The 11,825-nt window shown below is 38.5% G+C and overlaps 1 protein-coding gene across 2 annotated transcripts; it reads left to right on the forward strand.

The window, feature by feature from the left end:
* The first annotated feature begins 634 nt into the window (after window positions 1–634).
* On the forward strand, window positions 635–10,169 carry LOC103302989 (myosin regulatory light polypeptide 9). Of its 2 annotated transcripts, none has more exons than XM_054723793.1 (4): window positions 635–758; window positions 5,844–6,042; window positions 6,668–6,829; window positions 9,675–10,169. In XM_054723793.1, exons 2-4 carry the CDS (start codon window positions 5,859–5,861, stop codon window positions 9,845–9,847), a joined length of 519 nt encoding a protein of 172 aa, XP_054579768.1. In that variant the 5' UTR covers window positions 635–758; window positions 5,844–5,858; the 3' UTR covers window positions 9,848–10,169. The 2 variants fall into 2 exon arrangements, with proteins under 2 accessions (XP_054579768.1, XP_008158251.1); XM_008160029.3 differs by lacking the exon at window positions 635–758 and adding an exon at window positions 4,503–4,582.
* The last annotated feature ends 1,656 nt before the right edge of the window (window positions 10,170–11,825 follow it).

The raw sequence follows: 11,825 nt of genomic DNA on the forward strand, positions 1-11,825 counted from the left end.
ATCCGTCTGGGCCAACGAGGTAGTGGCCGCTTGGCTGAGGGCCCTTGGGACTTCACAAAATTGGCTCCCGCGTGGATGGGGTGGGACTCTTCATAAAATAACACGGTACACAGAGATCAAATCGCTCGCACTAAGGCCACCTACCCGGGGACGCGAGCGCGCAGCTGTGGGACCCACAGGCGCAGTTCCAGTCCCTGAGGTGAGTCCTACGCGCAGGCGCACGACCGGGAGGCCGACCCGGGCGCTGGGGGGCGGGGCGAAGGCCAGTCACGTGGGCCGCGCAGCCCTCTCGGCGATTTCCCTTACAAGGACTTGGACTGACAAGCCCCGCCCCTGGCCGTACCCTGGTAGGTGTGGAGAGGCCAACCCAAAGGACAGACCCAACCATCTGCTCACAGGAAGGGGGAGGAAACGAAATATTTATAAGAGTGAGCACAAAAAACACAAAAACTCAGACGTTATACCCAACGAGCCACTACACATTACTCTGTTCTAAGTCGCCGCTTTATATTCCTTCCTGTGCACTCAGTCAAAACTGCGCCCTTTTAGCAAAGTGGCAATTGCGCCCCCCGTCGCCTTTCCATTAAGTCAGACCCATCCTGTTGGCAAAGAATGGAGACTAGGCTTTCTTTCCGGTTTGCTGAGGGGAGGCCGGAAGTGCTGTATTTTAGCGGCTCTGGGTGTAGAAGGGTGGTGATAGCGGCAGCGAGGGCAGCGAGGAGGGTCACGGAAGCGCTCGATTCTCGCGGCAGTGCACGGTGAGTGGTGCTCGCGGTCCGGCCCGTGGGGCGCATCTCGCGGACCCGTCTCCGCCGGGCGGCTGGGAGGGCGGCGGCGCACCTGGGGCAGGTGTGCTGGCCGGTTACGCGGCTTCAAGCCGAAGGGCCAGCTCCGGGATCGGAGGCCGCGGCCCAGGCGGCCCAAACGCGAACTGAACTCCTTTGCCGAACTTGGGGCTTGGGGAGTGTGGCTTAGCCCGCTGGCGCCGCGAACTTGGGCGATAGCCCGGCCCGCGAAACCCGAGCCTCCCGGCTCTTGACTCCGGGACTATGTTTAGTTTCTAACGTAAACTTGCCCGATTCGAGAGAATTTGCGTAAAAACCCGAGCCCGGTGTCCTCGCCCCGCCCCACTGCTGCAGCTGTTGTTGCAGCTGCGGAGCTACGTTTAGTAGGAAGAATTAATTAACTTAAATTAGCTTCCTCAGCTCAGTATCCATTTCTGTAATTAGAACTGTAATACACACACACACACACACACACACGGGGTTAGGAGTGGAGACTTTGGACTAAGTCACTTTTTGGACTAACTTTTGAGCATACGAAGACACATATATTAGTTCTTTACAGAACTTTGGAACAGAAATAGGTGTTCAGTTGAGAATTTAACAAGTGCAAAACTTTTTATATCCAAAGGTAAAGAAAGTGTTTAAAATTGCTATTATTTCTTTCATGTCCTGGAAGGCTTTTGATAAAAGTTAACCAGAAAAACGTTTTCTTTTCAAACGTGAGGCTTTACTGGCAAGTCAACCCCGACAACTAATTGCCTTTGTCAAGTGCTGAGAACTTCTTGGGTGTGGCAGTCTTAAAAAAACTCACCCTACCGTCAACCGGAAGTTTGCGCAGGAATTGAAAACTTGGTTTAGTTAGAACAGAAGCACCAACTTGAAAATGTACTTTAAAAAAACTGGTTGGCACCAAAAAATGTTACATATAATTAGCTTGAAAAAAAGGTGCACTGGTTAAATTATTTGATTTGTATTTGGGAAGCTGACCAAATACTAGGAAGTGTTTCTAAGATGGGAGTTTTTCCTTAAAGAATATATCATATCTCCCACAATACTGTCAATTTGAATGGTAATTCTATAGAAAAAGTCTTAGGTTATCTGACATTTATTACCACTTTAAAAAATGTACTCTAGGATTCTACCTAGAGTAACCTAATGTAATACTACTATGGATTAATCTAATTTTATAAATGAAACCATGGTATGGAGAGATTCTGAAAAACCTTCTGGTTGCCGTTGGTATCAAAGAGGATTTCTATTTTTCACTTATACCATTTAATCTATGCTAACATCTTCCTTACATGTATTTCTCCTTTTGTCATAACCCTAAATGATTTTATATTTAATCAAGCAAAAATAAATAAATAAATAAATAAAACTACAAAGTCATTTGTCACCAACACTCCACTCACTCCCTTGATTTAAAACATTTTGCTCCTTTAGATCTGTAAACTGAATCTCCTTGACCTTTGTTGACTGTTTATTGACTTGCTCATGCATCTGAAATCTTGATGTATTTCATAGAAAGAAGCGTGATCTGCAAATCACCCTGTTTTTAAGTTTCATACTTCACATATGCCTTCACACCAAAGATCTTCCATTAAATGCTTGAAAAATAGACTCTAGGATGAGTGAGGATCCTCATAATTGGGAATTCTCAGGTGCCTACGTGGTAATCTTCCCATCCTAAATAAAGAATACTTACATTGCTATATGAAATATTTTCATTTTACCCCAGATTTCTAAATTTCTCTGAGAATTGTGCATTTTCTGAGGTCTTGTTACATTAAGACAGTTACAGTCTTAATTGTTTGGGGAAAGTAAAAATGGACTGAAAACTTAGTCATAGCAAGGAATATAATGACAATATCATACGTAATTTGCTCCTTGGGATCATAGCACAGTCCCTGATTTGGCTCCCTCTCCACCGGTGTTTATTCCACCCCATACTTTTAGTTTGGTAGGAAAAAATACACTGACTTTCCTTGTTTTGGAACAACTAGCTGTGAAGCTAAACTCCCTATCCCTGAAAGGCCCAGGAATTCTGGTGGGAGATAAATGAATAGAACAGACTAACCTCCTTGAAAAGGTAGTAACTTGCCCAAAGTTACACTACCAATGTTTGGTAGAATTAAGATTAACGTCTGCATCTCTTAATTTTAATCTCTTGTAGCTTCTAAGTGGAACAGGGTTTTTCAGGGTCTTTTTATCCCCCTCTCTGAGTCTTTTAGAAACACAGATCTTTTCTGAACTCACAGTATTTTGTAATCATGTACTACCTTTGAGTTATTTTTCATTATTGTCACACATTGTTTTAACTTGAGAGTCATACTTCTGGAATGAAAACTATGTGACTCATTTCATAAGTTGAACCAATCATTTTATTTCTTTATCGTTGCCTCCCCAACATAATTTTAGGCTCCTTAAAGATAGGGCACTTGCTTTATATTTCTTAATTCTTATATAGTTTTCAACATTAGTGACATTTGATGCACATTATTGCCATTAACTGATTATATTAAAGGTTGATGATAAATATTGAATGAGCTAAAGAAAAGTTCTTAGTAAGTGCTGACCCCCAAAATTTTATAACTTTAAAAAAACTATAACTCATTTACAAACTTAAAGAATGCATGATTAAAAGAAAGACTAATAGGAAATACATCAGAACTCAACATATGTATATTACTTTATAACCCAAATTAAGTATTTTTAAAAAGTACCTAGAGGCTGCTCCCTCCCCCCGCCCCCGCCCCCCCATACAATATGAGGTTTTGTAGATTCAAAAATCAGTTGTCAACCATTTGACTTATAATTCTCATCCGTTTCTTTGGTCTTATAATAATTGACATTCCTGCATCATTAGAGGAAGACAGTGTTGTCAAACAAAACAGACTATTTTTAAACATGTGCTTTGGTTTGCAGTGACATGGCATGCCTAAAATAATAAACAGATTTGCACTGGTAAATAAGTGCCACTCATCGGGTTTCAACCACTTACCCTAAGTCCCTCAGAACATTTAAGAGATGACGGGATAATATACTCCATACTTCTTGTAGTTTTTAAAACTACATTTAGAATAGAGGGGAAAATTACAGCTTTATGTAGTTAATAATGGAATTTACTATCCAGAGAAGGTGTTACAGCATGAAAATAATGCTTTCGTGAATGGTTTAGGTAAATTCTGAAAGCCTCCTAAAGGGTGATTAAAGGGAACTTGGAAATTGGGAAAGAGTATATATCATAATTTCAGTGTCAGGTAAGGTATATCTTACCAACAACCCATTCCAGTGTTTCGCCACAGGGTGCTGTATTGGATGGACTAGAATTTGTGACTTTTCTTTGTGGAATTTCCTTCTTTGTGGAATTTCCTACTAAAATCTGAGAACATATTTAGCTTGGGGGAGGGGACACTAAGGCAGAGCTTTTCTAATTATTTCCATGATTGAATTTAGTCTGGAAGATGTGGTATAACCAAGGAAAGAATGTAAGAAGTAACTTTAAATGCACACAAAGCATTGTATTCTAAGGTCACTTTGCAGTGCTGAGATCTAGGTAGTGCTTCATTCTTTGCAACCCACAGACTTATTTTTAGACCAAGGGCATAGTGTTTTGCTACATCATAGCTAAATGTTGTTTTCAGAACGTAAGCTTTAAAATTGTTATCCTGGTCAGAGAATGAAATCAGTGGTGCCTATTTTAGACCTGCTTGGAACAATATAACTCAATACAGTGTCTTAGTCTTGCTCATTAGAGGTTTTGCAGACTACTATCACCACCTCAGCTCTGAAGGATGGTACGGTAAAATTTTATCTGATGACGATGGGATTTTTAACTCCCAACTAAAATGTTATAGTTTTTTGTTGTTTTTTTTTAAAGATTCAGCCTTTTCATTTTAGGTATTAGATAGTCTTCTTGCTTTTAACTTAAATTTATAGGGATAAATTTAGATTATTAGAGAGCAAAGATAGTTTCCAAACTTAAAAAAAAAAAAACTAAATTAGTTTTAAAAACTACTGTGCTCTGATTTTTGTATAGAGAACTTAGTCACTTCAAGCTTGACTCTGTGCAAGAAATTAATTTGTGTAGAGTGGAAATATCAGTAAAACTTAATTATAGATTAATTAACTTCAGAGTTATCTATACTGTTCAGTTAGCCTTTCAACAAATTTCTTTTTTTAAATATATTTTTATATTTTGATTTCAGAAAGGAAGGGAAAGGGAGAGAGAGATAGAAACATCAATGATGAGAGAGAATCATTGATTGGCTGCCTCCTGCACGCCCCCAACTGGGGATCGAGGCTGCAACCTGGGCATATGCCCTTGATCGGAATCGAACCCGGGACCCTTCAGTCCTCAGGCCGACGCTCTATCCATTGAGCCAAATCGGCTAGGGCAACAAATAACTTTCTTGACAAAGATTCCAGAAGTAAGGGTGCAGTAAGAAATGCTAGTTAGAAGTGAAAATATTTGGCAATAAAGATTAAGAGATGAAGATGTGTTCCATCAGTTAGTTGTCGTCCTACTTTCTGTCCACTTTAGAATGGAATAACTAGTATAGGCTAGGGCTGTAGAAGGATAGACCTATTGAAAATGAATTAGTATTCCTCCATACTTCCAAGTCACTGAAGTATAGAACTGGAACTGCTTCCCCAGGGTACCTACGTTCTTTTGTTTCTTGTTTCTATATTGCTATTAAACCAGTAGGTTTGGTTATCAGTTCTTATTAGGCTATACAGCAACATGGGGATATGCAATCTTGTTGATATGCTCTAGGCTTTGAATTAATGTTGGTTATAGTTTGGAAGTTCAGGTTAGTGATCAACTATTGATTAAATGTCACAACTACTAAGATGAGTGAACTCAAAGCTTGATTCTGGTTCTCTTTGTAATTTGGTTCCATGAGTAATGGTATCAATTAACTGAGAGATTTTTGCCAAGTGATACTATCCTGCTGAATAATTTTTAGACACATTTCTAAGTAGCTTAAACATATAAGGAAGGTTCATTTCACCTTTTGTTGTTCTTTGTCTTCTTATATTTCCCTTCCTAATTAGGATCTAACCACCACCATGTCGAGCAAAAGGGCAAAGACCAAGACCACCAAGAAGCGCCCCCAGCGCGCAACATCCAATGTGTTCGCCATGTTTGACCAGTCACAGATTCAGGAGTTTAAAGAGGCCTTCAACATGATTGATCAGAACAGAGATGGTTTCATTGACAAGGAAGATTTGCATGATATGCTTGCCTCCCTGGGTAATGATCAGTTTTAATATTAATATACTAGACTAGAGGCCCGATGCATGAAATTTGTGCAAGGGCCTTGGCCCTACCGCTGCCATGGCCGGGGCCTCTGCCGCCTCTGCCTCAGCCCTCGTCCGCTTCGGCTTTGTCCGGAGGGAAGGACATCCGGTCTAATTAGCATATTACGCTTTTATTATTATAGATAGGATTTTTGTAATGTCTTTTATTTTTATTTCTTAAGTCTTGAAGCTCTGTGAAGCCAATCTAATGATGTTATAGTTTACTAAATAAGATTCAAAGTCTAGAGCAGTGTCTCCCAAAGTGTGGTCCTTGGACCACCTGCATATTTCTGGCCAGATCTCATGACTGGGCTAGGGGCCAGCTATTTTTGTATTGCAAGGACTGATCTTGATTATAAGAGCATTATCATTCCTTTTGACATTACAATGGAATAGTATTTAATCTCCACTCTTAACATAGGCCCTATTCATTAAGAAGACTATTTTCCTAATAGTTTTGCTATCATGAATGTAAACAGCAAATTGTATGATAGTCTTTTTTGTCAAAATGTGTACTATGATGAATAGGTGATATATTTTGTGATGTAATCAGAATTATGGTCCTCTTTTTTATTTAGGAAAAAATCCAACCGATGAGTATCTAGATGCCATGATGAATGAGGCTCCGGGTCCCATAAATTTCACCATGTTCCTCACGATGTTTGGTGAGAAGTTAAATGGCACAGATCCAGAAGATGTCATCAGAAACGCTTTTGCTTGCTTTGATGAAGAAGCAACTGGTAATTACCATGATTTAATTTTTAGTTATGGTAACTAAAATATATAATAACTTGAAATATGATGACACAGTACTCTCAGGTTTATACCATACCTGTTTGTTCAGTTTTGTTTTAGATAGGCTTCTCCTATGGCATCACTCAATTTACTGTCTCTGCATTTAAATATTTGATTCAAAATTTAATGGGTGTATTTGAAAGTTTTTAGGAAAGTTATACTCCATAAGGGTTAGGCTTGAAGTAAATATGTGTTGAATGAATAACTTTTACCAGTGCAATCTTGAGTAAAGTGTAAATTGCTATAGGCCATGACACCAGTACAGTCCTGTGTTTATCAGGTACCTCTCAGTTCTGAGATTGTTTAAATCAGGTATGAAACTCTCTGGTTTCATATTCCTTTTCTGCATAATAACTTTGTGAGTTGGGGCAAGTTACTTAATTATCTAAATCTCTGTTTTCTTATTTGTAAAATGGGCAATAATATTACCTACCTCACAGGGTTGTTGTGAGGATTAAATGAGGAAATGAGATAATAGCATACTGCCTGGCCCAGAATTAACTCTCAGAAAAACCCAAAAAGATAACTACAGAAATGCCTGATCCTTTGACAGAAGTGTATATAAGAGAAAAGATAAGGGGGCAAGTTTTTAAAAGGAAGGCACAGCCTCTGGTTATGCATTACTTGGAGTAGTTTAAGTAAGCCAAGCACAGTTTGGTAATGGAAGCATACTGTCCCCAGTTTGGCTTTCCAGGCTCCCCACAATATAGCCTCTTTTGCCCTATTCAAGTATACCACTCTCGACTTTTATATCGTCTTTCTAACCTCCTTCCAAGCTACTCTATGCATTGGTGTCCTAACTTACCTCCACCATTTCTGCCTCTATGTCTCCCTCATCATACCACCTCTCCCTCCTCCTGAACTTGAAACTCTTAACATTTTTTTTTCTGGGAGGACTGGGGAAGAGGCAGGCAGAGGAGACTTACTTTTTTCTCTCCTAAAGACACTTGTGTATTGATTGAATTTTTAAATTGTAAGCAGGTGGTGTTGTTTTTTTTTAATGGAGGGGAATAAAACCATAAAAGAGTAAAATGTCTTATCCATTCTTCAAACTCCTCAATTGTCATATTCTTTATAGAGCCTAGTCTATATTTTCATACTGTTTTTTCCTACTCAGAAAATTTAAAGTCTCTTTCTTGTTTTAAATATATTTTTTATTGATTTCAGAGAGGAAGGGAGAGGGAGAGAGAGATAGAAATATCAATGATGAAGGAGAATCATTGATTGGCTGCCTCCTGCACGCCCCTTACTGGGGATCGAGCCCGCAACCGTGGGCATGTGTTCTTGACCAGAAACGAACCTGGGACCCTTTGGTACGCAGGTCGACGCTCTATCCACTGAGCCAAACCAGCTAGGGCATCTCTCCTTTCTTTCCACTTCCAAATAATTTTATTTATCTCTCTTCTGATACATACTGTGTGTACTTACTTCCAATCATCACAGTCTCTCTTTGTTTCCAGGGTAATGGCTGTGTGTCTTCAACGGCATTATTTTCCCATCTCTGTAAGCCCTTCTACCACCTACCACAGTCCATTGCACATAGTCAATGATTAGTTCATGTGATAGTTGAATGACTTGGCTATAGATGATGATTTATTTCTACAAGCCGAAAATCTAAGATTTTTGGTACTTGTTTTTTTACCCTCACCCAAGGATAATATATTTCCTATAAAATTAGTTTAAATTATAAGGTCACTTCCCATAAGAAACTCTAGAGCTATGGTTCTTGTTGTTTTTCCAATTCAATCTAAGATTTAAAAAATATATATTCCTGGCCAAGTGGCTCATTTGGTTGGAGTGTTGTCCCATACACAAAATGGTGGCGGGTTCACTTCCCGGCCTGGGCACATACCCAGGTTTCGGGTTTGATCCCAGGTCCAGGTATGTGTGGGGGAGGCAACTGATCAGTGTTTCTCACATTGATGTGTGTGTCTTTCTCCCTCTCTCCCACTCCCTTCCTCTTTCTAAAATCAATTTTAAAAAATAAAAATATCAATGCCAGATAACAAATCAAGGGTGACATCAGGACTTTTTTTTTTTAAAGCTCTCTGGATGATTCTGATTCTCATGTGCAGTTAGGTTTTATGAGAAACCTGCTTTCACACTTCCAGAGTAGAACACACACACCTTTCGGCTCACCACTCCTATCCCCAATTCTTAGCCCAGTGACTGTGACATAATTAATGCTCAAATATTTATAAAGCATTTTTGCACACTCTGGGCCTGGCCATATTTGTTATGAAATCTAAATTAGATTTGTTTAAAAAAAAACAAACACATTTAAGAATCTCATTTTACATATTAAAAAACAAAGTTAGAGGTAAAGTGAAATACCTGAAATAACATAGCTTGTTAGAACTGGACCTCAAGACTCCAGCATTCTTTCCAATAAAGAAGCACTTTATTGATTTTATAATGTGGTATTGATTTTAGTGTTATTTACTTATAGAATAAGTATGACCATTCATGCTACTTTAAGGAACTATGAGGCATAGATTCCTTAGTCATACTGTATTGCTTTTATTTAGGCATAAGTTTAGCCCCTATTATCAAGAGATCAGGAGATGGATGTGGAGGAAGATTGATAGAGCAGAACAGGTTAATGCCACTAGGCAACTACCCGTTTTCTAGGCAACTGCTGAGGCTGACTTAACCATGTAGAGACCCGTATTTCATGTGTGTGCATATTTATAGTTCTTAGCATAGAGCATGCATAGTCAAGTATAGATACTCCTTGTAATTAATCCTCGGAGTAGTATATATTCTAAACCCCAGTTCTTTATTTTTTAGGCACCATTCAGGAAGATTACCTGAGAGAGCTGCTGACAACAATGGGAGATCGGTTTACAGATGAGGAAGTGGATGAGCTGTACAGAGAAGCGCCTATTGACAAAAAGGGAAATTTCAATTACATTGAGTTCACACGCATCCTTAAACATGGAGCAAAAGATAAAGATGACTGAAAAGAACTCCAAATTGCAGCCAAATATTCTTTGTCGCCACATTGGGTATTTCTGAGACTTTCTCTTAGAGTCTATAACATGCCCTAGCTTTGCAGCTTTTGCCTTTCTTGTGGTATTTATTCTCAGCCATTTTGGGCACATGCATCTCTATAATCAGACTGGAAATAGTACTTTTTGTTATTTTCAGAATAGAAAATAGGTAATTGAACTTACCAGCCTCCATCTCCCCCCATAACTGCAATCTACAGAGTCAATATATTTTTTCAGAGAAAGTAATTAACTCAATTTTTTTCTGAACCATAATTAAATTTTATGATCAAAACTTACTTGTTTAAAACTTCTTTATTTATCAAAATTGACTTCTATTAGTTTTAGTTGCATCTTCCAATGAAAGAAAATGGTGTGGTTGTTAGACCTTTTCCTTACTTCTCCCAGTTTTCCTAACAATCCTATCTCCTCTGCTATTCATTCATCCCCTCCCAAAGAAAGTACAAGTTTAACTTCCTTAATTGTGTTTCCTGCACTTTGTCTTCCAATTTTAAAAATAATTCGCTATAGAATTTGCATATATATGATAGTTTTAGTAGTTTTAAATCCTTAAGTTTAACATACCTACCAACGTTCCTCCTTATCTGTCCTAAGCTTTTCGTGTCATTTAAAATTAGACCAGGCCAATGAGTTTAATTTTAATTTGTCCTCATTTTTAAAACTATTTTAGACTCAAAGGGTCTATGGAATACTTCTAACAAGAGATTTTTTTTTTTTTTGTATTTCAAAATGTTGGAAATACAGTACAGCATTTTTTATTATATAAAGCTTTTCTTTAACACAATAATCCATATTGAAATACCATGTTTGTTTATGCAGAGATTCACCATGAGTCCATGTGTGAATTTTGGACATTCCTGCCCTGCCCACAAACAAAACAGCTGAAGCTAAGTGCTTGGAAAAGTTGAGATCATTATTTCAATACTCAAAATAACTTCTGCTGTTTCCAGAAATGCAGGACTGTTTCAGAGTTAATCAGGAAATGGTTGACACTTTCATTTGCTTTGTACTTCAAAAAGCTGAAAGATTGATGAATTTAAAAGTTGAAGCATTGTGGGGGGAGTTGGTTGAAAAATTTTACAATTAGCCTATAAAGATGAGTAATTGACAATTACTCTAATAACTTTACGTTTTATGCTACTATTAACCAAACTATCCTTGGACAAAATCATTACCTCACTCAATAAACAATTACTGAATGCCTTCAGGGTGGCAGACCTTTGCACTCAACAGGATAGGTGAGCCAGCTTTATAGGACAGGAGTAGAAGGACCAGTACCACGACTGCTCTTGCCCCTTTTAAGTTTAGAATCTTACCACCTGCCTTAAGTACTTTTTCCAGGCTATAGCCATGAAGTTAAAATCTTATTTTGCTGAATCGAACTTCCATTTCAACTGAAAAAATATCACTTCTGCTTTGTTAACAGATTTCTAGTGAAGAACAAATAACATTGTTTTCCACTTAGGAAAAAAGTGGTCTCATTTACTAAAATTATTTCTTGCAATGTCCCCATTTCCATTTCAGATAACTGCTCAAAGAACTGGCTGCCAATAGGAGCAGTGCATGGTCTCCCTAGTGAAATAAGTCTCCTAATTTAGTAATAGCATTCTCTATGTAGTAAGTAGGCTTTGCTTAAGGGAAGTTGACTGCTTAATAAAAAGCTAAAGCATCTACTCCAACAGTGGATTTGACTGAAAACCAGTCTCCATGATGAAAATCATACTTGAAACAAACCATTTCAAACGTTCTTTGAAACCAACCTAACGGGTAGCATTGTTAGGATTATATTGTCATTTGGACTCCAGATCCCAAATTTTACTTGATCCAGAAGCCTATGACTGGAGAGCAGGAATTGATGAGTGCTACTGGGAAAAAGGGAAGAAAGCCAGACTCTGAGACAGAAGCAAATTCTGAAAAGGAAAGGCAATGA

This window comes from Eptesicus fuscus, chromosome 12, assembly GCF_027574615.1.
Source record: "Eptesicus fuscus isolate TK198812 chromosome 12, DD_ASM_mEF_20220401, whole genome shotgun sequence".
Lineage (NCBI taxonomy): Eukaryota > Metazoa > Chordata > Mammalia > Chiroptera > Vespertilionidae > Eptesicus > Eptesicus fuscus.